The sequence below is a fragment of the Setaria viridis genome, chromosome 7 (genome assembly GCF_005286985.2).
Source record: "Setaria viridis chromosome 7, Setaria_viridis_v4.0, whole genome shotgun sequence".
Lineage (NCBI taxonomy): Eukaryota > Viridiplantae > Streptophyta > Magnoliopsida > Poales > Poaceae > Setaria > Setaria viridis.
In genome coordinates, this window is record NC_048269.2 from 26974561 (window position 1) to 27000795 (window position 26235).

Genomic DNA, 26235 nt, shown 5'->3' on the forward strand with positions numbered 1-26235 from the left:
CTCCGCCTCGTCCGACCCGCGGGCCTGGGGTCGGGAGCGCCCGACCTCCCGCCGCAAGACTCCGCCTCACCCGACCCAGGGCACAGGGGGTCGGACTCACCCGGGCCCACCAGACAAGTATCCGCCTCGGGCGCGGATCTCGTGGGTCCCCCTGTCGATCTCGCCATAAATGCGCCACAGTTCTGACACGCAGAAAGGCGCTCGTGCCCCCGACACAACCCACCACAAGTACCCATGCGCGGTCGCACGGTACAAGCTATAGTGGCTGCAGCTTCCTCCAATTCGCTACAGGGCACTCATGGCCTGCGCTGCCCGGAGCAGGAGGAAGCCGCGCCCGTTCTCGCGCCCCGCGCATCCGGCGATAGGGACGCGACGTCCGCCTTCCGCGAGCCGTCAGCAAGATGGCAGGATCAGCCGCCTTCCCCGACGGACACAGGTGCCACGACGAAACATCATCATCACGCCTGGCGGCACAACAACCACCGAGGAGACCGTCGACGGGACTCGACGGCAGCCGCCCTCTTCCGGCGGACGCGCCGGCAGAAGCCGAAGGCCGGAGAGGATGCCGGTGGCCTAGGGACTTGGTCCCTCCCCTTGCTTTGTATCTTACTTGACTTAGTTTATCTCTTTTACTTCTCCTCACATCCGGCCTCACTTGTAACCCCGGTGGCCTCCTTGCACTATAAAAGGAGAACCGGGGGCCCTGAGACAAGGGACTCTCGGAAGCCGTCAAAACCCTCACACTCTCCTTTAGAGCATCAGTGCACACCCAAGAGACTTGGGACCAGCTCCCTCTCTCGCCCTCCTGTAACCCCTACTACAGACCCCGCGTGGGCAACACGAGCAGCTCCCGATACTGGACGTAGGGCTCTTCCTTGCCCGAACCAGTCTAAACCCCGTGTCTCCCACGCCACTATCTGAAGCCTTACGCGCATAAAAGAAATTTACTAGTCTTAGTCTTGATCCGCTAATCTTGACCACGACAAATATGTACACCTAAATTTGATCTAATACGCTACACCATTTACAAATTATACTTACTACTACACCTACTAACTACAAGATTTCAAAAATACTTTAAGTGAAGCGTTGATCCAGCAGAGCTTCACTTCAATCTCCCCTCCCCTCCCCTCTCCTCCCGTCTCTATCTTTCTCTTTTTTTTGAATGCTGCCTCTATTGGCCGTCTGCATGCGTTTTGTAGGGCGGAGGCTACCACCGACAGGTCCGGAGGGATTTCCTCACTCCCGCCATTTCCACCATCAAATGGTGGAAGGTGCTCTCGCCAATTCATCCGGCGGTAAGGACGTGGGGCCCAAGCGCTGACAATATTCCACCCTCTCGTCTAGTGGTTTTTTGCCGCCACTGTTTCAACTGGTGGTAGCCAGTATTCCACTGCTTCTAGCGCCACGGTGTCACATGCGTGCTGACGTGCCTCCCCAGTTTCCATGCGCACTGTTTTTTTCATTCGTACCGCCGGTTCAAAATGCTACTGCCGTATCAGCCGGCGACAGGCTAGCTTACCGCCGTTTCAATTGGCGGTTGAATTTTTTTGCATGGGTATTAATTTTTGCAAAATTGTAAAATAAAAATATAAAAATGAAAAAAAATTCGGAAAAACAGCTGCTCTATCCAAGTTGTGGGAAGCCTTCTCCATCACGGCAAATCCGGAAAGCCCAGCCCCAAGCCTCAACTGCCGCCGCGCTGCGGCCCCACGCTCCTTCGCCTTCGCCCTCCTGGCAGAGTCGCAGGTAGCCATTGACTCGGAGAACACCACTTCGCCCCAGTTCACAACAGCCGCCGCCCCTTCCAGCCTCCATCGGCCACCGCTCCCCTTCCTCCCGCGCCTCGCCGCCGGCCGCCGCCGCACCGGTCGCTCCTTCCTTCCCGGCGGCCCAATCGCACCCTAAGGTGGCAGCGCCCGTCTCGCGCCTCACCGCGCGCCCCCACCAAATGGGCGCCCCCGGCCGCGACCTCTCAGCTCTCCTCGCTATCCGCCGCAGCGGCAGCCGCCTGTTCAAGCGGTAGGCCCGCCCCTGCGCCTGTCGGTGGCTGGTTGGTGGTGTCGGTGTGGGGACGCGGCGCCGGAAAGGAGGGGAGGTTGGGGGAAACTCGGGTGCAGCCACAGCAGCAGCAGCCATGTTCGGGACGGGGCTGAACCTGGTCAGCGCGGCGCTCGGCTTCGGCATGACCGCAGCCTTCGTCGCGTTCGCCTGCGCGAGGTTCGTCTGCTGCCGCGTCCGCGGCGATGACTCCGGCGCGCCGCCGTCGCTGAACTTCGACGCCGATCTCGACGACCCGGTGCGTGCAACGCCTCGATCCCCATCGCTGTTGACAACTGCAAGTATTCCGCTGCGGTCGTGGTCGTTCGCAACAGGGGAATTTTCTCGTGGGGAAGTAAAGGCATCGACCCTGAAGTGTCCCCTATTTGATTAAATGATGCGTTTGCTATAAAAATAGAAAATGGAGTGTTCCATGATCGTTTCCTGTGTTGATGCCTTGATGGGCACTGTCCTGGCAAGCCAAGACGTTCATTATGTCACATATGTTTCTAGTTTTAGCAATGGAAACTGCTATGCATTATGAGCTTAGTGCTTAGCGAATCGAATGGGTGAATAAAATAGGGACACAAGTGGCGAACCTGCTTTACCAGTGGGTGTGATGCAGACAAAGTGGCTTTAGATTCCGTTGTGTTAAGAGGGCATTTTTTATATTCTTTATGAATTGGTGGCCCTCAAAATATCATACTACAAACCTTGCGTTCATGTTATTTTTCTATCTGTATGTGATTACAAACTGAACTCCTAACCTTTATGGGCATGTATAAGCAGTTGTCGAAACATCACCTTGTCATTTCCCCTATCATTGTTCTTAACCCAGTTGGCCTTATAGTTACGAGTGCAAGTTTGATCTATCTGGGTTCATATATTTTGTCTTTAGTCATCATTAGGAAGCTTCTCTGATCTTCTTCAAGATTCCCTCTGCATGTATGAACAAACAGTACAATCAACAACATTAAGAATATCTGCCTAGGACCAGCTGAAACTATTTTAAATTCACAGTATTTTTTAAGGAACGTTCACAGTATTAGACTATATTTGATTTGTGTTATATATATTCTTTTTATCAGCAACTCACATTGATTCAAGATCAACGCTCTTGTTCAATGATGTACTTTAATTCACGCTTGTTTCTATTATGTTGAATTGTTGATTAGAAGTCTGGGAATCCCTCTCTCTCAGAGCAAACTTCTTTGTGGAGTGCCCATTGAGTTTTCCTTTTTCTTATACCTGTATTAAATCTAAAAAATGAAAATGCCAATTGGGTAAAAGCATAGTTGTCAGAGTTAGTGCTGTATCATTTTCACAAAGTATCTCTTTAATAGTTAGTCTTGTGGTAACTGGCAAGTGATTTCTTATGTCTGCATAGTTAAACTAGTACCTTTCCTTCATTGATAGTGTTATTACAGTAATTCCTGAATTCATGATCCTGTTTGTTATTCTTGCTGACTTATTTGAATATTATTAATGGTTAGATCAAAATAATCAGTGATGTAATACCATCGAGGAAATTTTTAATTGGAAATTGGAAATTAATAGTATCCTTTTACATTGTTCAGGTAGAGCATCGTACTGGGTTGGAACCTTTGGTTATTGCTGCAATTCCTACTATGAAGTATAATTTTGAGGCCTTCCAGTCTAAAGATGATGCCCAGTAAGTCTATATTTCTTCATGTGAACTAAATGTTAGTTGCTATTTTTTTGTGCTTCAATGTATATACAACATCTACCAGTATCAATGAAGCTATCCAAAACTACTATCGCTGGAAACTTTTTATTCGCTACAATGTTGAAGGCAGTGAGCTAAATAGTTGTCACTTGTGATTGATTTTATAACCTGATGGTCTAACTGGAGTAGCTCCAGATCAGTGATCTGTGAGCTATCGATGCAATGAATATGGTTCGTATGTTGGCAAAAGATATATTCCCTTCTCTTTTCTTCTCTTAGCCCCTAATCCCATGTTTCAATTCAACATGTTTGTTCATATATCCCCTAATCATTTGAATCTTGGTTGGAAGTTTGCTTAGATAAACATAGAAACATAAGAAACCCACACATATGTGTATATGCGCATATTGGAGATTGTAGCCTTGTAGGTCAAGATGTCTTAATATAGAATCATACTTTGTTGTGTCACACAAATTGAAGTTGAACAGCTTTCTGCTTCATTTTCGGTACAGCTCTGCATTTCTTTAAGCCTTATATATGCTTTGTCTGTTAACACAACAAACCGCAAATTCAGAAGCTGACAAGAAATTACCAATTCCCTTTGCGTTGGTGCATACTTGTAGCCAATTCAACTTAGGTTAATGCATACTTGTAGCCAATTCAACTTAAGATTAACATAATTTGGACCAAATTTGCAAACTTGGGGTCTTCTTTATTGGATTAATGGATGCAATTTATTGCATTATCAAGTAATAAGTAAACCTTGGGCATCGCAGCACTGTCCAGCCTAGTTACCAATTACCATGATGCCTAGAGTGCTGTGTAATTTATTTTTTAGACAACTAAACATTTTAATGATTGTTTGTTTTAACAGGTGCTCTATATGTTTAGGTGAATACAAGGAGAAAGAGATTCTTAGAATCATCCCGACATGTCGCCACAACTTTCACCTTGCCTGCTTAGATTTATGGTTGGAGAAGCAGACGACTTGCCCGATATGCCGGGTCTCACTGAAAGAGCTGCAAGCTGCCATGTCATCTGCATGTAGCATCCAGCAACTCCCCACCGTCCTAGAGAATTCTGTTAACCCAACACCTCAGTGTTTCTTACCTGTTCTTCAAGATCAGAGGGGTCAAAGTAATGGCCAGGAGAGGAACGAATCAGTAGAAGTGGTTATTGAAATTCGACAATAATTTGAACATTGACATGACTGTATGAGTGAAGTAATGGAGGCAAATCCGATTACATTTCCTGAATCCAGCATCAGCATGTTCTGTAGGGCTGTTGATAATCATGCCCCTCGTAGCATTGTCACCACATCATGATGTTGATCTCAGACTTCCTTTGCAGATGAAGCATCTTTTTGTACATTTAATGTGGCAGGTCAGCATGTTGTACTGACACATCTGTGGCGAGTTCATTTTGATGTGATGAACTGGTGATGAATATTGTAAATACACTGTCAGTATCAGTACTGAATCTTCTTCATTGTCAGAGCTACAAAAATATCCACATTGTGGTTCCTAAAGCTGGTGATGCACAATCACAGCATCTTGTCTCGAAAGGTTGTTCCTTCCATTATCCAGTGGCTCACGGGATTTACATGGCAATCTTCACTGAAATTCGTTCCCCCGATCAAAAAACTCAAATAAGGGCAGACCTGCCCATAACCTTTTTTTGTAGGACACGCTAATCAACCGACCAGAGATCTCCTTCCTTGGCTGGCTCTGCCAGGACCCACACATCGGACTGCTATCACTGCAAAGGCCGTACCAACCGTCACGACATGCCCATCCGCGATCAGTGATCCGCCCCATTTCCACAACATCCTCACTGTGCAATTACGCGCCCCATCATCCAGCCCGCCCGTCACAAATCACCTGTCACACCGGTGCTTCTCCGTGCACAGCGGTTACAACAGTCGCATCTCACACACCACACTCCACTCAGCAACGATTCAGATCCAGCCGTGTAACCGTGTGGTCGGGACGCCCTGATGACCCCTGCCCGGGTCACTCGCGCAGCGCAGCGACACGACACGAGGCGGTGACGGCGCTGTCAGCGTCACCACCCTTCGCCGATGATGAGGGAAGAACGCGGCGGCCGTCGCTCTCGGCGCTTTCGCCGTCGGGAGGCATCCGTCGCGCCTGGGCTGGCAGGATTCCGCAGGCCACCGGCTGCGCACGCGGGCGTCACGCTCGGCTGGTGCCCCATCGGATTTGACGCGCGGCCCGCGCGGGAGAGGAGGGGCCTGGTGCCCTGGTGTCACCAGAGGGCTGCAAGGGGAGGTTCAGACCCGTGGCTAGGGATTCTGGACGCGGATGGTTCTCACTTCTCAGAAAAATATACCGCGAATCCGCGATGCATACGCTCCGCGAAAAAGATTTCGGGCCGCACCGGCCTTAGATACCAAGGTGCATACGGTGGAGAGACACGTATGCAGCTAAGCGTGGCGCCACGTGACGGCACGCCTTGCTGTCCGTAATTCGCAACGGCACCACGGCGCCCGTGCTTCATCACGCAACAGAGGAGAAGCAGCAGAAGATGCCCATATCAGTTAACACAAGATGCAAAAGAAACATACTTGCGCCCATCAGGAATTGTGACGTGCACTCCCAAGGGATACTGCAGTCTTATCTTACATTGCTTTACAGCACAGAGGGGGTAGCAATCCGTGGTTGCATTGCTCCAAGCTTATTCCTTTTTATGCTTGATTTTTATTTCGCCCTTTTTTTGCTACGTAGGCTTGTGGACATAGATATAGGCACGATTACTTTTGACATTTCAGAGTAAAATCTCTCAGGAGTCCATTTCGTTCTGCAGTCAACCACAACTTCATAAGAACAGGACAAAAGTTTTCCGGGTCATCTTGGACCACGTACGGCTGCATCTAAAAAAGATGACCTCTTTAAGATCGAAAGCTCTACATGCTCCATGCAGCGCCACAATTTAAATATCAGGCTACTTTTGTTGCTCGCTGGCTCCATCCTACTAGCTTGCTTTTGTATCGTAAGAGGGCCAAACACGTCATTAGCCATCCATGAAATTTTGGGTTACTCAAGCTGTGAAAAATTTTACCCACCAAACAGGAATTGTAAGGTGTTGGGGCACGACGATTAATCCAATGAACAAGTTTCCGTCGATGTCACTATATATGAACTTGTTCTCTGGGGGCAGAGATGTTCAATGTCCCAAACCAAATGTATACTGACCTTTTCGAAGTACTTGTCAATTTTGACCTTTTCACTGTTCGTGATTTGACAAGAAATATTTCTTTAAATATTAAATTAAGTAAAGCGAGAAAACATCATTAGATTTGCTATAAAAAATACTTTAAGCATGTAATATATTTCTATCATCTATTTAATTATAGAGATATTCAAAGTCAAAGTCGTCAAATATTGTGAAATGGAGGTCGTAGTTAGTACTACGAGCTTCGATGATGGTATGATCGATCTTTTCCCTTATTATAAGCTGACCAACTTTGTGTATTCCTAATTCTGTTCCTTGTTATCCTCCCTCAGTGTAACTCTCCACAGGGTCATCCTTGTACCCCACAAGTGAATCGTTCTTTCGTTTTTTACGAGGAAATGTAAATTGCTCTCTCTTTTAATAAAGTTCAGGTAGCTAAATATGGCTGTATAGAAGTTCCTCTCAATAATAATGATAACTATATCAGCAAAATTTCTGCAACCTTTAATTAGGCATCCACTTATCTTGGCAATCTCGAGAGACCAATATAATGTGGAGCTAGCACGTTCGTTCGACGCCTTGATCAGTCAGTTTCCACTACGATCGCCCCAGCATGGACCCAACTGAATATCATGCTCATCAGCGGCTATCTGGCAAAGCATCATATACGGATCGGAGCCCTATTGACACAAGTGCGGCGAGGGAAATGTGCCCCCAGAGAGAATACTAACATGTTTAGAACGAGACCGGGTAGCGCGACGCCGCGAGCGAAAAAACAAGGAGCCACAGAAAGTGCGTTGCCCACGCGCGCTGGCTGTCGTGTAGTGTTCGCTGCCGCACAGCCAATGGCCACTGCACTGGGGCCACGGCGCACAGGAAGAGCAATCGCGCCCAAACTAAAAGTGGAGATGGCGCTGCCTCCTCCGCGTCGTGGTGCGGCCGCGACGACGGCGACGGGCGATCGACGAGGTTTTATTCGCAGATGGGGCCGACGGCCGCGACCCCGACTCGAGTCGCCCGCGCGGGCTGGTCCCCCGCCGGGGCCTAATAACCGTCGCAAATGGCGCGTCTCCTCCGGCGAGGTTAGGGCTTGCACCAGAGAAGCACGCAGGTTCAAGTTGAACTTACCGCGTCGCCGGGACGAGACGAGAGGCGTTGGGTTGGGTTGTGTGTTTGTTGTCTGCGGGACAAGGAGGGCGTACGCTGTGACGGGCCCAGCCCCTCCTGCGCTGTGCGCCTGTCGGCCTGAGCCCGCGGCATCATCCTATGTTCGTTTGTCGTTGCGCCCATCGATCGTTGGGTGTTCGTTTGTTGAATGGCGCCCTCTTTGGCTCTTTCGCTCAAATGCACTCGATCGGTCTCGGAGAGAGGAAGCGCGCTCGATCGCCACTCGATCGCCAGGCCATACAAATATGGTACAATAATGATACACTACAACCATATACGAAATCTAAAGCTTTTAATTAGCTAGGCCTTTAGTAACGGTCTAAATAGGACAGAGAGCTTAAACACTACTCCTACTACGTAAATCCAGCTTCATCATGCATTCCTAAACAATCTTAATCACAGCAGGTGCCTTCCACCGCCGCATTCCTATCCGTGACGCGTACATTACACAGCGGCGACGGTTGCTGACTTGTGCTACAGTACACAAATCCTACTGTTTGCTGCATCATTCACTTGACCAACACAAACAGTAGCCAAAAGGCAAGCAAATAAAGGCTGCGTGCACATAGCCAGACCATCTCTACTTCTCTATTCATGACATAAATGCATGCATATCCAGCACACACACACACACACACACACACACACACACACACACTTTACGAACGTACACAGGCGCAAACTAAGTATGTGCGCGCTGTACACATAAGGTCTTTCGGATAATTATATTAGGCTTTGAATTACCAGAAGGTTTATAAATAAAACTGAGACAGGACCACATATTTTTCTTTGAATGCAGATACTCAAGGCGCATCTGGTGTGAAATAGCGTCCTGGATCGCAGTGCCAGAACTTCAACCAACAAATTGGGATCATGCTGAAACATTACACAAATGGTGGGAGGCTAGGGCCACGACCCCGGGGATAGCACAAGGGCTTGCAATCCTTGATCATGCTGGTATGCTGGGAAGTCTGCGCAACGCTCGGATTTTTGACAGAGCTGAGTCACCCTGTTTACGGTGGTTTCGAGGATCAAAGACGAGGCTAGGACATGGACTCTAGCCGGTGCAAAGCATTTAGTGCTTCTGTTGTATGGAATGTGACTTTCTTTCTTTTTTTAGGACCTATTGCTCTTGTTTTGTTTTGTGGCCATCGGCCTCCTTCTTCTAATTAATATAACAGGCAGCTCTCCTACCTATTCATTTTAAAAAATAAGTAAATAAAACTGAAACAATCTAAGGCCATTCAGAAAGGTTCCGAGCCCAAGGGAAAGAAAAACAGCATATTGGACTGAATTCAAACTATGCACAGAGAAGACTAGCTTTATATGCCGCCTCTTCTTATATTTCAAAGTAACAGTAGTTTCATGACACGACATTCCACGATTAGTAACCACATATTATAGTCCCATCAGTAAATTACCCATTATAAAGTGTACTCCATCAGCTAGCATGCTTTTGCGGTGTCCTTGCTAGAACTGAATTGGCGGTACTTCAATTTGATGTTCAAACACTGTCAGCATGCATGACATAACACATTGGATGGACCTGGACAAATCCATACAAGTACGCTGTAAAAGGTGTGTGTGCAGTTGACAACAACAGCCATACCTCCAACTTGCATAACAGTGTGAGGAATAACTGGCCAAAATAATAAGGAGGCAGTATCGTCCTCTGGATTCTAGAGAGTGCCACCCGTTGAACTGTTTCCTATTGTCAATTGAGAAAAGTACTCGATTTTCGACTGAGATCAAAACCTATTTAAAACTTACTATGGCATCTAAAACTTTATTTATGGCCTTTTGAATGGAATCTATTACGAGAGACCACTGCCAACCTACTATCCCACGCCAACGGGCTTTTGTTGACTAGTTCGTGGTCCGTACGTAGCTTAGTTTTTCTGAAGTGTTGTCGACTTTCCACTTTAACTAGCAATATTCTACGTACGAATCTCAACTATTGATAGTGTGATATTGTCTTCTTCCGCTTAGCTGGGATGGCGGAATTTGTGGATGGAGTTTGTTAAGACCATATCCTATTATTGATTTCACTAGAAAATTAACCTTTTGTTTATTTTTTTGGAAAAGTAGCGGGTGAAGCAATAGTAAACCAACTTCTTTGTCAGCAGACGCTGCTAATCATTTGCTCTATAGCTTAAGCAGTAGTAAAGCAACTTCAGGGTAGAGGCCGGAGTTCGGAAATGTGGAAGTAAATCGCGCGATCCACAAAAACAGCAGCCATAAAAAGGAAAAGGAAATGGAAGAAGAAAGAAACGGGAGGGGATCAGACACGGATCCACTTGCCTACAAGCTCTGAATCAATCCTAACTAAAAATGCACGAATTTTGGAAATGCTCGAGCGCGACGCGATTTTGCCCTCACGCCCGAAAGTAACGCGCCTTATTTTACCTGGGCAGAGTTGTTCGCTCCCGGGGCACCAGCTCACCGCAAGCCAAGCGCCATGGCGTCCCTCTCGCTCCCGCCTGCTTCGCCGCCTCTTTAAATAGCCGCGTTCCTCGTCGTTCGCTTCCTGGCAAGCCGCATGCACGCCCGCCCGCAGCCACTGCAATCCCTGGCACACGTGCAGATAATAGTGGTGTGAGCAGAAGAGAAGGCTGCTATGTGCATAGTGTGATTGGGTGTGGTGGAGTAGTGGAGCTGTGCAGCCCTAACGCGGCGCGGATCAATGTCCGACCACCGCGGGCCGTCCTCGCCGCGGACGGGGAAGCACCCCTACTACCGCGGCATCCGGAGCCGCAGCGGCAAGTGGGTGTCGGAGATCCGGGAGCCGAGGAAGACGCGCCGCATCTGGCTCGGCACCTTCCCGACGGCCGAGATGGCCGCCGTGGCCTACGACGTGGCCGCGCGCGCGCTGCGCGGTCCCGACACGGCGCTCAACTTCCCGGACCTGGCCGCGTCGCGCCCCGCGCCAGCGTCCACCTCCGCGGACGACATCCGCGCCGCCGCCGCGGAGGCCGCCGCGGCGCTGCAGGAGCCCGATCGCCACTCGGCCCAAGGCGGCGGCATTGCTCCCGCTGCGGCCGGTGGGACGGCGCAGCAGCAGCCCGGCGGGAGCAGCGCCGCGGCATATCAGCAGGAAGGCAGCAGCAGCGCGGGGAGCCAGTACTACCTGGACGAGGAGGCCCTCTTCGAGACGCCGCAGTACCTGCGCAACATGGCCGCCGGTATGATGATGAGCCCCCCGAGGCTCGGCCGCAACTCGTCCGACGACTCGCCGGACCCGTCGGAGGCCGGGGACAGCCTCTGGAGCTACCGTGATCCGTAGATCGATACCGGTAATGGCGATGGCAGCAATAATTTGATGTGGCGATGACACTAATAAGCTCTACTACTACTGCTCTTGCTGCCTGCAGGCAGCTACTACGCGCTACTGAACCTGGAAGCTTGAAATGATATGGAGAGAAGGACGGAGGGCGAGAGGTACATACAGGTGCCCCGGCCGTGGAGCACTGTTTTTTTTCTTTCTATCCAGTCCAGCCGCCATGTGTGCAGGGGGATAGCTTCAGTCCTCCGCCGGAAGATGCAGTGTATCTTTCCTTCTCCTTTAACCCTCGATGTGTGTGTTTCTGCTGTGAAGCCAGAAGGCCGACCGGGAAGGTCTTCCTTTTCCACTCAATTCGACTTGGCTCTAGCTAGCTAGTACTACCTCGCTATTTGGCCGTTGCAGTACATATGAAAGTATGAAACTGCAAAGGTACGCATATATATGCATGTATGTACAGTTACTTGGAATGCCAAGTGGGGAGTACGTCCTGAGGGGACGACCTGGTGTATTGCATGAGCAGATGCCGTTGTGTAAAGCTTGTATTGTTCAAATTAATCGGTAATCTCTGTTGGTGGATAAGCTATAAGATGTGCGCGCAGCGCATCGCTGTCCACCTTTATATTGCCATCACTAAACACTTTCTGTTTCTACAAATTTCGCAGTTTTTCTGAAGCGTGTGTGGCCGTTTCCGCTTTGGAGGGGCTTGGCCCCGTTGCAATGAAAAGATGATTGAGCAGAGAACGGGATGACATCTTGGCAGTATGCACAATTCAAGTGATTTGTCGCCACTCCACTGCTTCTGGAGAGCCATACAATCTTATTCGCCTACGCATAACCAGCTGCTTGCTTTTCCGTACACCCATGGAAAGTGACTGATTTCATGTAGCAGTCAAGCTCTTCGTTCGGTAGCAGCGAAGACCTTGCTATGGATAAGCAGTGCCCATTATCAACCAAACTAAGTGTCTGTATATGATGCAGTTGTTGTCTTTCCAGTTGAACTCCGTCGTTCCCTCCGTCACCGGTGCATCGCCTCGCTCCCGGCCTTGCTGGCCTATGCCTTAACAACGCTACAAATCCTCAAGTTCGAAATATGTGTGTGAAATTGATTTCAACTTTTAACTTCAAACCCGGGATAAGGTTTCATAATTCTGATAGCTGAATTAGGTGTCCTCTATTGTTTACGCTAGCATAAATTACCTTTTTTATCCATTGCATATATGAAACAGCGAACTGATCTCCACACAAAACATTTCATCAGCTTTAATTTCTGATCCGCTGAGTTTGAAGACAAATTAAACTATATAAAAGATGCGGTGGCGCTTGCTTGCCTTGAAATGCACAGCCATCGGAGGTGCTCTCTCTATCTTTTAGATCATTTTGCTTGTCAGCTTGCATGCATATATCCTACATAACGCTTCAATCTTGTGAGCTTGAGAGGCGGTACCATTTCGATCATTTTGTTACCGTTTTTTTGGTTATTTCGTCTTATAAGATCCATGTTTCAAGGAAAATTATGATCGACTTCGGATGGTCCCACCAATCAATAATAACTTTTTTTCGAGATGACACCGGTTAATGGAAGTTGTTTCCATTAACCAACGTAGGATTGGAACAAGGACGCAATCTGCAGAGGCCTTGATTGAAATAAAAATATTATACCCATCGTCCTACATTTGAAAGTTTGTGGTACAAAAGTGGTTACATCGTTTTTTATTTAGAAATATTTGTAATGTTAAATTTTTGTTGCTACAAATGATATATTATAAGAGAAATTAACAGTAAAAGTGTAAAATTGAATATTCTGCTAGATCAAACCACGCCTTACATTTTTTAGATGAAGGGATCGGTAAAAGAGATTATTTATATCTGCTGAAAGAAATAAAAGCAGATGATTTATAAGTAGCAATAATCTGATTATACTACTGCCTCGGGTATTGCCGGCAGTATATTTCTTCTGATAGCATAGGTTGTGATGCTATTGCATGTTTGCAAAGTTTGATTGTGTTACCGAATCTTTGATTTATCCTACAGTAAAATTTAGATACGTTCCTACACTTTTGGGTACAAAATCAAGCTGCAGTAATGGGGGGAAATCCGCAGCAGCACTTGCACAGTTTAGAAGTATTCCGAGGAGCCAAGTGGTGGTTACTGGTAACCAACCACCGAACAGGCAACAGCTACTGGTGGCCAAGCCCCCTCCAGAGCAACACGTGTCCGTGCGTTCCGCTGCTCAGCTGATCGGCTGATGAGTGCTGTGGCCACGAGACGACAAAAGCCACTCCCGCCTTTGCGCTGCCCGGGGTCGCCGCGCGCGCCCGCATGAGGTTACGCAGGCACAGCTGCTGAGCAGTGGTCCGCAGACTGGCGGCCCCGTACCCTGCGCCACTGAGCGCGCACGCGCTGCCTGCCCCTACCCGCCCGCGCCCAGCCCGGCGAGCAGAGCCAAAGCGCGGCTTTGGCCGCGGCCGCGAGGGCCCTACGGCTGCCGGATCGACGACAGGCCAGGCCGCGCCGGGCCACGGCGGTACGGACACTATCGGAGTCCCTGGCGGCACGGCGGCGGGGGGATGATCCGGCCCGAAACGGACCGAATCATGGCGTCACGGACGTGCGGTTCTCATCGTACAGTTTCGTGCCCCTGCCCCTCCGCCGTGCATTTGTCCACGAGTCACGGCGAATCTGGCCGCCCTGCGCCTCTGGCGACCATTGGCCGGCACAGTGGCCATGGCCACCGCTAATAACCTGGCCTCCGACAGCATCAACAGCGCCGCCCGCTAGTTCCCTTTCGGAGGTGCATGATTGACCCGGCATAGACAGATCAGTGGTGCGGTGCCCCGGCGCCTTGATAATTACGGGTTAGATCCGGGAGCCAAACTTATGCTTTTGCGTAGCTAGATTTGTTGCCGGCGCGTCTTTCTTTCACTGTGTGCTTGCCATATGAGGGCTGAACTAGGACGCTAGGAGCTGGTCAGTGGCCACCACATCGACTCATTGAGGAAGGGAGAAATCAGTAACGCAGCGGCAGTGTGGGTGGCACTGTGACGGCGATGATCTCCTCCACTTTCCACGGGTCCCAGTCCCATGGACGGTCGACCCATCCCGACTCCCCGAGTACTACTGCGAGTGCAGCAGCGGATGCATCTAGCTCGTGGACCGATTCAAAAAGCGGCGCTGTCATCATCAGCTGAAAACGGCAAGACCAAGCCCCACAGCGCAGAGGCATCAATCTACCCGTCGGATATCCCCATCCGCCCATACGGCTCCGACAGAAGATCACGCGCTCTCCAACTCATATCACAGTTGACGCGAGTCCGCATCAAGCCGTCCGCTTTAAAAGCCCAGCTAAATCCCGATCCTTCTTCCTTCCCCTTGGGGCTCTTTCAACGCCCGTCCTCCTCATCAAACCCCCAAAAATAGCCCAGCCCACCATCTTGCCAAGCGAGCCAGCGACCGAGTCCGCCTTCCGCCGCCGTAGCCGCCCCCATGCCTGCGCGTTGCGCGCGTCCCCATCCGCTTCCGCGCGGCCTCCAGCTGGTCCGACAGCCAACTCCCCCGCACCACAGCGCGCCCCACCCAACCCGCCCCCGCGCGAGCCCAACCCGCCACCATCCCGCGCGGACCCGCCTCGCACATCGCCCCTTTCGCCTGGCTGGCGCCCTTGTGGCACGCCGCGTTGTAGCAGCACACGCGCCCGCGTCCGTACATCCCCGTCCCCGACTAACCCATCCAAGCCATAACTTATATAAACCGTCGCCCGCCCCCCTTTCCCTCCCAAATTCGAACCAAGACACACACACAACACACAATCCAAAAGCGCTTCCTTCACCGATCGATGGACTGGGCGTACTCCGGCAGCGGCTACGGCTACTACTCCTCGTCGGGGACGCCGTCTCCCCCGGCGGGCGGCGACGGGGGCGAGAACGCGTACATGACGGTGTCGTCGGCGCCGCCCAAGCGGCGCGCGGGGCGGACCAAGTTCAAGGAGACGAGGCACCCGGTGTACAAGGGCGTGCGCAGCCGGAACCCCGGGCGGTGGGTCTGCGAGGTGCGGGAGCCCCACGGCAGGCAGCGCATCTGGCTCGGCACCTTCGAGACCGCCGAGATGGCGGCGCGCGCGCACGACGTCGCCGCCCTGGCGCTGCGCGGGAGGGCCGCCTGCCTCAACTTCGCGGACTCGCCGCGCAGGCTCCGCGTGCCGCCGCAGGGCGCGGGGCACGAGGAGATACGCCGCGCCGCGGTGGAGGCGGCCGAGCTGTTCCGCCCGCAGCCCGGGCAGCACAATGCCGGCGGCTCCGAGGCGGTGGCGATCGCGGCGCCCGACGCCCAGGGCAGCGGGGGGCTCTGCGGCGACTTCGCTTACTACCCGGTGGACGACGGCCTGGAGTTCGAGATGCAGGGGTACCTTGACATGACGCAGGGGATGCTCATCGACCCGCCGGCAGCGAACGCGGGGCAGTCGGCGTGGATCGAGGACGACTACGACTGCGAGGTCAGCCTGTGGAGCTACTGATCGCGCGTGTTTGGACCGAGCCGGCTTTGGCGCGAACGACCCTTGTACAGTTTATGGTGTGCTAATGTGTACTGTTTCCCTGCCGTTCTGACGAAATGCGATGCGATCAGAAGGAGCAGAGGAGTTTGCTTTAGCTTTCCGGATGCTGCTTCTGCACGTGGCACTGGAGTTAGCATGGCCAAGGTAGCCTTGGCGCCAGATAATTGACACTTGGTGCGGCCGCCCTTTATTTCAAGTGTAAGATCACCTGGTGTAATAAACAGCAGAGTCTGCGGAATGTTTGATCCTGCAGGTAGGAGCCGCAGGGATCTTAATGAAGTTGCCGTGTGATTGCCCGAAGAATTTTAGTGGAATTTACTTGGAACTATGCTCTACTAAGCTCTATGCATGGATCGTGGATGTCCATTCAGGGGGGGAATAAGGATGGGGAAAAGAGACAGGGACCTGTATGTTCCGAACATTTTGAAATTGTGCGGTTCAGGCTATTAGCAGCAAAGGATTTTGCTGTGTGCCTATGTAGGTCTGGTCCTCGAGCTTGCTTGCAGCTTTGCAGGCCATGTTTCTGTTGGACTGAAGATTTCTGCAAGGATGCTTCTTGATCTGAAAATCTTGTTTGCGGCAAGAGGCTTGTGTATCAGTGTATGAGTCACAGAGTCTGTCATTTTACCAAACGGAGCCCGGATGTTCCCCGATATTCGTCGAGTTTGATCAGAACTCACGCCGTCGACGAAGGTTCTGGAGAGTTCTCAGGTCTCAATCCCAGAGTTCGATCAGAATTCACGCCGTCGACGAAGATTCTGGAGAGTTCTCAGGTTTCAGTCCCAGATGCAGTGCAGTTAGCTGAATACTTCCGCTGTCCGTCGGTCCGCCTGTCAAAACAGCACCCGGGCCGTTTGGTTCCTCTTATTTATTTTTAGCACCTATCATATCGAATGTTTAAATACTAATTAGACATATCGAATATTTAAATACTAATTAGGAGTATTGAACGTAGACTATTTACAAAACTCATTACATGATGCTAAACGGCGAGGTGAATCTATTAAGCCTAATTAATTCATGATTTGACAATGTGCTGCTACAGTAAATATTTGCTAATGATGGATTAATTAGGCTTAATAGATTCGTCTCGTCGTTTAGCCTCCGTCTGTGCAATTAGTTTTATAATTAATTCATATTTGATCCTCCTAATTAGTCTCCGAATATTCGATATGACACGGACTAAACTTTAGCTCGAGTAAACCTCGTCAAATTACCAGACGCTAGTCACGATCTTTTGCACCTGGTCAGACGAGACAGACCTTCCGACTGTGAACCTGCAGATGTCGCTTTACCTTTACCCCAGAGTACTTCAATTTATCCACGCGACAGTGCTAAAGTGCCAAAGTACCCCGGTATACAACAGGGAAGATACGGAGTGTGCTGCTCGCTGCATCTTCAGAATATTCAGTGTGCTTCAGTATCTGACAGTTTTCACGCGCAACTTCAGGGGCAAATCAGTTCCTACTCCTGCCCTTGTCTTCTGGCAACCGAAGACTCAAAAGGGCAATGGCAATCGCCGCAAGATAACGTACGTAACAAAATACAGCGGCTGCTGCCAACGAGTCGTAACGATAACGACGGACTTTGTCTCCACTCCCTATTCAATACGTATAGAATAAACACAACCTGTGCAAAAGGCCAGGCACGCTAACCCACCGCAAGCCAACACCGGCCCAAACCTGCTGCCACTGGAATCCAATAAAGCACCGGTTCATTGCCCAATCATAAGGGCTCCCTATCAGCGATTCAGCGGCAGCGGCAACGCACCGGACCGGGCCAAAAGCGCGCCTAGGAGGAAGTTCCACGCGGCCAGGCGCCCAGGCCGCCGGCCGGGTGCCGGTGGCGGACGCCACGGCGGCGCGCGGGGGTGGCGCAGACGCGCAGTGGCCTGGTGCACGCAACACGCCCACCCACCACCCTGGCACCACGCCGAGTACGTTTTCTTTTCCCTGCCGCGCTCGGCGCCCTCCTCCTCTGCATTCGCGAGGTCGCGGATCTCCATGCGCGCGGCTTCGCCCGCACGCGACGCGACCACCAGACCGCCACGATCGGCCAGCGCGCGGCCGGCCACGTAGGTGGGGAGAGCGCTCAGAGCGGGCCGGGGGCGCACGGGTCCACGATTTTTGAACCCCTGGCACCGCACCCGATGGGCGCCACGCGTGGTGCTGCTGCTAAAACTAGCCGGCCGGCACATGAGCCGGACCTGCCCCGGCACGGAGCTCCACCCGGCGCTCGCGCGCGCCCTGCGCTTTGCGTCGGAAACGGGGGTGTGAGCTTCCGTCGCCAGTTCAAATCCAGTTCGAATGAGTAGAGAACGAGCCATTTCGAGTATTGAGTAGAGATCGAGGTTCAGTGGATTCGTGCTCTCTCGCAGTGAACTGAACTCAATTAGACTCTTCTCTAGTTCAAAATTGCATTAGGATTCGAGCAGTAAATTAAATTTGGCATGACCCTTGTAGAAATGGGTTAAAAATTGAAAGTAGCCACTAAACAATGTCACGGTCCGGCACGATTCATATACGCTCGACCGACAGTCAGACAAATGGACGCTGGATCAGGACGGTCATTCTTATTTATTGCACTTGCATACACGAGCTCTTAAACCCAGTCAAAACGCGACAAATTCGGCCTGAAAACGATACGAGCATCCGATGCAGGTGCGCACCGCTTATCTGCAACCACCCCCTCGTAGGCCGCCACCGTTTATAACGTGCATGCGGCTCTTTTAACAGCGGCCTGCAAAGCACAAAGCGCAGACATCCCCTGCTCCCCCTGACGCCGCTGGGTTCCTGCTTCCAAGTTGCAGTTGCAGGCTTGTAGCTCAAAATTTATTGCTCCCTTCTTCTCAAGCGCACGCCAGCTCGGTCACCTCATGTCCTAACCCCATCCGGCCATACATTAGCAGGCAGCAGCCGAGCCCTGGCGGTTTCGTCTTCGTCTCTGCTCTCCCAACCTCCCCTAGGACACAGGTCACATCGATCTCCTCTGTCTCTCCGGCGCACAAGAGCAAATTATCCCTCCGGAGTAATCGGCGGTGCAGTTCGGTTAATTGCGCAAGAAACCGCTGCCGGCCATGGACGGCGTGGAGCTGGAGGGGAGGCCGAGGCAGCCACTGATGCTCAAGGAGTGGCTGGAGCTGGAGTCAAGCGCGGAGCTCTCCCGCGACGGCTTCGGCTGCTACCCGCGCCACCTCGCCGCCGAGCTCCGGAGCGCCAACGGCAGGCGGAGGAACGGGGACGTTATCGCCAGGTTCTCGGCCGCGGTGAGGGCCGCGCTGTCCCGCCCGCCGGCGGGACGCGAGGGGGAGGCGGCCGCGCTGTCCAGGAGCCTCTCGAGGAGGCTGCGAGCTGGGTTCTGGAGGAAGCGGAGGGGGGAGGCCGAGGAGACGGACAGGCCGGTGGCCAGCTGCTCCGCCGCGAGTAGCACGAGGAGGGATGCACCGTCGAGGTCGCCGGCAATGTCTCCTCGTCGCACGAGCTGGGAGGGACGGCAGGCCGGTGGCGACAGCGCAGGTCTCAGCGGCGGCCGTCGGAGCTATGAAACAGAGGTAGGAATAATTAACCCTTCCTTTTCTTGATCATAGCTAGCAAATTCGCGTATATCTGATTCATCGTGATGATTCTGTGGATTATGATGACTGATCATGAAGGTTGAGGGATGCGAGTGCGAAACAACGTGTCACTTGGACGAGGAACGGGAGCAGGAGCAGCGGCTGAGCCCAGTTTCGGTGATGGACTTCCCCAGCCAGGACAGAGACGACGGCAACGACGACGACTGCAACGACCACGGCGGCGGCAACGGCCAGAGTGAGGACGACGGTGCCTCACCGACGTTTGAGCAAAGCCTAGCCAACATCCGAAGTAAGTCCTCTGCTTTCCGTTTGGCTCCATTCCCAACTGAACTCAGTTGACCCAGACACCCAGTTTACTGCTTTCTTTGGCGACATGCAAGTTGCACTGCTCTGTTTCGTGTGCATCCGTTTTTTTTTTCCTTTTTCTTTTTCACTCGCTCATCACGTAGAAACATCTGCAAAGATAATCCTTCCACCAGTACACGGTAGAAAGGTTCCGTTTGATACGCTTCTCCTAGCTACACTTAGATTATAATCTAGGCGAAAATTATCTTATTTCTCGCCTTTCACTTCTCGTAGTTCAAATCTCTTAAGCTGTTTACCACATAAACGAGAATCGGTAGAATAAATAAAATATTTGATGAGATTATCGCTTATTTCCACCAACAAACTGTTTATAAGCTGAAACAATCGGACCTTATCTGTCCCTGATAAGCCCGAGGGGCACAAAACAAGCACACCGACTCGGTCATGTAGGTAACGGAACCTTTTCTTTGTCAGAGGTCCGTACTTCGTTTTGCACAGTCTCCCACTGCTCGAGTGCTCGTTGCCTCGTGCTAGTGCCAAGCTGCTTTCACCGTTTCCCTCGAGAGGCAGTCGATCAATCTGGGCCGTGAAACAGAGCACGCACACGCGTGCGGCTTGACGCGCACGATTCGTTGGCGTATTAGGGGTTTTAGGTCTGTAGGATCGTTCATGTTGCCATGTTGGTAGCCTGTTGCTATCGAGCCTAGCTTGCTTATCTGCCCAAGGAGATCACGCATGGGCGAGCCGTTGGAGAATAAGAATAGTGCGGCGAGCAGTTCGCCCTTGGAAAAAAAAGAAAGGCGCGTGGAGGCAGTGTACAAAACGGAAACGAAGAGAACGCGACGTTGATAGCCAAGCGGAACGTATAATTGGAGCTCAGAGCCTCAGAGAATAATGCAAGGTTGCGTGGGAGTTTGTATGTACTGTATACTACTAGTAGTACTATCACATTAAACAACACAAGAAAACCTGATTCCCATAATGCATGATATTCTGGTCCAGTATGTAAAGTGCAAAGGTAAAGGGATTAGATATACTGTGCATCCATCCGATGCATGATAGAATAGACTTCAGCTCCACGTACTTTTATATATATATATATATATATATATATATATATATATATATGTTGGGGGAAATATTAACGACTTCCTTATACTCTGTAAACGACGATCATAAGGGCCCGAGCCCACCTCCAGCAACAGTAACCTCCGCCAACTTGGCCCGACCCCCGGGTCAAGGGGTCGGACGCGCCTGACCCCCCAGGCCGCTCCTCATCCCAGCCGAGAGAGTTTCACCTCGCCCGACCCCCGAGCGGGAAGGGTCGGACGCGCCCGACCCCTCACGGCGGGTCTCCGCCTCGCCCGACCCCGGGCGCAAGGGGTCGGACGGATCCGGACCAACAAGACAGAGCTTTGCCTCACCCTAGGACGTGCGCGGACCCGCAAACGAGGGTGCAGATCTTGTGGACTCCCACCGATCTCGCCATAAATGCCACCGACGGGGCGCGCATGACCGAAACACGGCTCTGACACGCGGAGAGGCGTGACCCGCCGGAGTTTTCGGGCGGCGCACTGCTGCCACGACTACACAGGACTACAGCGGTGCCGTCCTAACCCTCCCCTGTGGCATTCGTCATAGGGCACTCTCGCCCATGTTGCAGGGTACGCCGCCCGGTTTCCCGCTCGGCCTGGCAGCAGGGGCGTGTCAGCCGCGCCCCCCGGTCAGCACGCGTGGCTACAGTGGCTAGCATCACCCGTGACGTGCACGACTACAGTGGCCGGTCATCACCACCTGCTCGCACAGCTGCAGTGGTCGGCCGCCACGCACGACCCGCGTGCTTGGCCACAGTGGCCGGCCTCCAAGCCTTCAACAGAACCCAACAACAACCACCCCTCCTCGGTGACCATGCTGACAAGACACGGAGACCAGGAGGGTAGGCGGCGTCCCCGGTAGCTTGGCCCGTCTCCCTGTACTTTATCTCCCAGGCTTTATCTTTTTTACTTCCCCTGACTCCCGGCTGGATTGTAACTTCTGTGTCCTCCTTACGCTATAAAAGGAGGACCCGGGAGCCCGAGAGAGGGAGGGATCTCGAGTGAACCGAACGCCCAACTCACAACCCTTCCACACGAGCATTAGTACACACCCACAGAGACTTGGGACCAGCTTCCCTCTCTCGCCCGTTTGTAACCCCTACTGCAAACTCTGCACGAAGAACACGAGCAGTCTCCCACACTGGACGTAGGGCTATTCCTGCCCAAACCAGTATAAACCCCGTGTCCCCTCGTGCAACTATCCAAGCCTTACACGCATAGAAAATAAATTCACTTGCCGTAGTCTTGATCCGTGATTCTTGACAACGATAATATGTGAATCTTTTACTAGCAAAAGAGATGGTGTATGCTATGAGGATGTAAAATAGTATGTATACCGAATAATTTACTTCGTAGATACTGAAAAAGAGCCAAATCATGTTGATAGAGTATTCCACATTTCCGTGGTGCAGTCAGGTACGCCATCCTACCTGTCAGTACGAGTCGGTCTCCTAAGTATGATTGGCTTCCTTGGATATGATGTTGAATTATACGTGTGCGGTAGACCAAAAAGGTGCATGGATTTAGCATTTGTTTCGAGTTGGGTTTCGAACTTCAGTTGTTGGGGAATCTTGTGCGTTAGATGATGATGACACTTGAGAGCTGATCACTCATAGTCTCATACATTGGCCGGTGCCTAAGATTTTGTTTTGTCGCCAAGCTAAAAATTCTCTGGACAGACGATAGACATATTGGAAAATTTCATAGGTGGTCAAAAGGGCTGAGAAATAGAAGGGGATAAGGGAAAATGCCCCACGACTCGGACTCGCAACGCGCCGCCTCATGCCTTGATCGAAGGTGCAACCAACTCGTGGTTGCGGTCCTAGATCGCCCAACGCCACATTAAAAAGGAACCCGACCGGTTTAGAGGTGACCAACGCACACAAAACACATGCACGCCCCCCAACACCGCCACCTAATCCCTAGTGGCGTTGGAGCCATCTAAAGGCCGCCACCGCTTCACCCTCGTCGTCCCTGGACGGATAAGGTGGAGGCCTGAAGGATGACGTGATCTCCTACGCCCTTCCCAATAACCGGCGACCTCTTCCCCAGCCGCTGCTCCAACAAAGATCGCCGGCTCTTCCCACATGATAGCTGCTAGTTGAATCCTCAACTCCTTTTTGGGCGGGGAAGAGGTCGTCGGTGCTGGGGAAGGGCGTAGGAGATCACGTCGTCCTTCAGGCCTCCACCTCGTATGTCCAGGGACAGCGAGGGTGAAGCGGCGACGGCTTTCAAATGGCTCCAACATCACCAAGGATCGGGTGGCGGTGTCGGGGGCGTGCGTGTGTTTTGTTTGCGTTGGTCATGTCAAAACCAGCCCGATCCCCCCTTTTAATGTGGTGCTGGGTGATTTGGGGCCGCAACCACGAGTTGGTTGCGCCTCCGATCAAGGTGCGAGGCGGCGTGTCGCAAGTCCGAGTCGTGGGGCGTTTTCCCTTATCCCCTTCTTTTTCTCGACCCCTTTGACTACCTCTGAAATTTTTCAACATTCCCCCCTTTGGTCTAAAGGCCTACAACTCATGCCATTCTTAAAGTAGAATTATCCAGGGAGACAATGTGTGACAATGGTGATTAAAAACCCACTGTGACATAGTTATCCACAATGTATAAAATCACCTATCGTGATGGGAGATGGTTGCCTTATGACACTCTGCTCCAAGATCACAGGCTATCTAATAATCCCATTCCGGCAACATGTTCACTGAATATAATGGGAGGTAAGTCTTTTGTTAATGGATCCGCAAGCATCTTCTTAGTACTTATATACTCTAATTTAATGGTGTGATCTTGAATTTTATCATTCACAACAAGATACTTAATCTCGATATGCTTTGCAGCATCACTTGACTTGTTGTTATTCGAATAGAAAACTGCTAACTTATTATCACATTACAATTTTAGTGGTCTACTTATGCTTTCTATCTCTTAGTCATGGGATGAAACTCTTAAGCCACACAGTTTGCCCCACGGCTTCATAACATGCCACGAACTCAACTTGCATTGTTGATGCAGTTGTCAGTGTTTGTTTGGAGCTTTTCCACGATATAGCCCCATTTGCAAGTGTGACGACATAACCTGATGTGGATCTTTTGGTGTCAACACAATCTGCAAAACCAGCATCTGAATAGCCAATTACTTCTAATTTCTCAGTTTTCTTCCATGTAATTCTTAGTGGCTTGCATGTAACGCAAGGCTTTTTTAACTCCTTTCCGGTGGTCCATTCCTGGATCAGATTGATATATGCCAAGCATCCCGGTAATAAAGGCCAAGTCCGGGTGTGTACACACTTGTGCGTACATTATACTTCCAACAGTTGAAGCATAAGGAATCGTTCTCATTTGATCAATTTCTAATTGATTCCTGGGACTTTGGAATAACCCAAACTTATCGCTTTTAACAACTAGAGCAGTTGCGCCTCAACATTGGTGCATGTTGTATCTTTTAAGAACCTTCTCTATATAAGCTCTTTGAGAGAGTCCTAATGCACCTTTGGACCTGTCTCGGTGAATCTCAATGCCGCGGCATGTCCAAGGTCCTTCATGTCAAAGTTCGGTGAGAGAAATCCCTTTGTCTCACGTAGCAAATTTTTATCCCTTTGTCAAAGTACTTGGATGATTATAGAGCTCCCCTTAATCTTAACGTATATGCAATTTTCCTTCTTATTTTCAATGAAGCCAAGTCTCTTAATTACTTCATCAAACTTAAGGTACCATTGTCTGAACACTTGTTTCAACCTATAGATGGATTTTCTTAGTTTGCATTGCCTTCCACAACAAAACCTTCCGGTTGCATCATGTACACATTCTCATACAATTCACCGTTAAAGAATACAATCTTAGCGTCCATCTGATGTAGCTCAAGATCATAATGAGCTACTAAAGGCATAACGATTTTAAATAAATCTTTCTTGAGCTATTAAAGGCATAACGATTTTAAATGAATCTTTCTTTGAGACAGGCGAGAACTACCTCAGGCTTACCAGTGGCCTGCCCCTGCAATTCATCAGCATGTTTTACCATATCTTAATTTTGACGCTCACTAATTACATGTGCATCTACATGTTTACTTATGGTAGATGTTAGTTTAACATTTTTTGTGGAGGTTCCACCACCTGATATCTAACTGTAATATGAGGTATAGACACATGATAATCCTGGCTCATATGTAACGAGTCATGGGTCCGTATTTCCTCGAAATTAATTTTTCTAACCTCGATGCATTCGGCCCTATAGGTGACGGGCCATAAGGCCCACAGCCAATATCTTGCGCCTGTTGCGACCTGCCAGGCTCATGATGCCAAATCGGCACCCTTTTCAGCTGTCACTGATCAAAGTAATCATCACTAGAGCTTGTCTTTTAGAAAAAAATTATTATTCACCTATACTTGTTGTATATGATCATTCGGCCGTGCAATCACGCGGCTCAACCCGTGATTTCAGCACTAGCTAGACAAATCCTTTTTTCAGCTCACATGATTGGTTCGCTTGGCTCAACCCGAACGAGCTGACGGCTAAAGTTCTCTTGTACAGGAGCAAGCCAGCAGCTGCTTCAGAGAATCCGGCGATTCGAGCAGCTGGCGGAGATCGACGCATCCGACGTGGACGACGCCACGACGACCGCGGAGGACACAGCAAGCTGCCACGTCGAGGAGCTGGACAACTCAACCGAAGACGGCGAAGGCGTCCACGCGCAGGACCCGCTGCTGAGCCTCCCCGAAGCAGGCTCGCCGTGTGCCGCCCCCCACTGCTTCAAGAAGCTCCTCCAAGATTTCTTCGGCGAGGGCCTGTCGTCGTGCCAGAAAGACGGGAGATCGGATGATCCAGAGGTAGAGAGGTCGTTGCTGGAGACCGCCAGGGCGTGGCTGGACGGGCGGCACCGCGCGCTGAGACCGGACGGGAAGGCGGAGGTGGAGGAGATCGAGCGGCTCGGGCGGTGGAGGTGGTTCAGAGAGGACGAGCGAGAGCTGCTGGGCTCTGACGTGGAGGGCGGCATATTCTGGTCCTTGATGGAAGAGTTGGTTGACGATTTGTGCTGAGCAATGCTACAATATGAACTGTACCTGGATATAGGAATAGCCGAATAGGATGGAGTGTATGTTTCGTGTTCGGGATCCAGCATAATTGCTTACACGATAACCCCTCCCGCGCGAGGCCGCGACCCCGTCCTCTGCAATCTACCCGACACGGGCAGGTTCAGAGCGTTTGGGATTACAAGTGGGCAATCACTCAAGCAGCATGAAAGACTAACTCTTATCCGAGTTGCATTTGGGATTTATCTGCAATTCAAGTCCCGCACCCACCTGCATCAACCGAACTGAAACGAGGGCGTAAACGCCCCGGCTGT

The 26235-nt window shown here is 51.1% G+C and overlaps 4 protein-coding genes and 1 long non-coding RNA gene across 5 annotated transcripts; 4 read left to right on the plus strand and 1 right to left on the minus strand.

Moving 5' to 3' along the window:
- The first annotated feature begins 1984 nt into the window (after positions 1-1984).
- LOC117865871 (putative RING-H2 finger protein ATL62) lies at positions 1985-5255 on the plus strand. The gene is made up of 3 exons (XM_034750130.2): positions 1985-2299; positions 3618-3712; positions 4602-5255. Exons 1-3 carry the CDS (start codon positions 2138-2140, stop codon positions 4918-4920), a joined length of 576 nt encoding a protein of 191 aa, XP_034606021.1. The 5' UTR covers positions 1985-2137; the 3' UTR covers positions 4921-5255.
- A 3603-nt stretch (positions 5256-8858) lies between these two features.
- LOC117862526 (uncharacterized) lies at positions 8859-10617 on the minus strand. The gene is made up of 2 exons (XR_004642001.2): positions 10493-10617; positions 8859-9632 (listed from the first exon to the last, which is right to left on the minus strand). It is a non-coding gene; the product is annotated as an uncharacterized lncRNA (long non-coding RNA).
- Positions 10589-12110, plus strand: LOC117862525 (ethylene-responsive transcription factor ERF025). Its single transcript, XM_034746017.2, has 2 exons — positions 10589-11379; positions 11458-12110. The coding sequence occupies exon 1, from the start codon at positions 10770-10772 to the stop codon at positions 11367-11369; it is 600 nt and encodes a 199-aa protein (XP_034601908.1). The 5' UTR covers positions 10589-10769; the 3' UTR covers positions 11370-11379; positions 11458-12110.
- Positions 12111-15128: 3018 nt separating this feature from the next.
- Positions 15129-16221, plus strand: LOC117863123 (dehydration-responsive element-binding protein 1E). The gene has a single exon (XM_034746721.2). It carries the CDS (start codon positions 15202-15204, stop codon positions 15877-15879), a length of 678 nt encoding a protein of 225 aa, XP_034602612.1. The 5' UTR covers positions 15129-15201; the 3' UTR covers positions 15880-16221.
- A 2317-nt stretch (positions 16222-18538) lies between these two features.
- Positions 18539-26173, plus strand: LOC117863808 (uncharacterized). Its single transcript, XM_034747663.2, has 3 exons — positions 18539-19468; positions 19571-19781; positions 25422-26173. The coding sequence occupies exons 1-3, from the start codon at positions 18995-18997 to the stop codon at positions 25925-25927; spliced, it is 1191 nt and encodes a 396-aa protein (XP_034603554.1). The 5' UTR covers positions 18539-18994; the 3' UTR covers positions 25928-26173.
- The last annotated feature ends 62 nt before the right edge of the window (positions 26174-26235 follow it).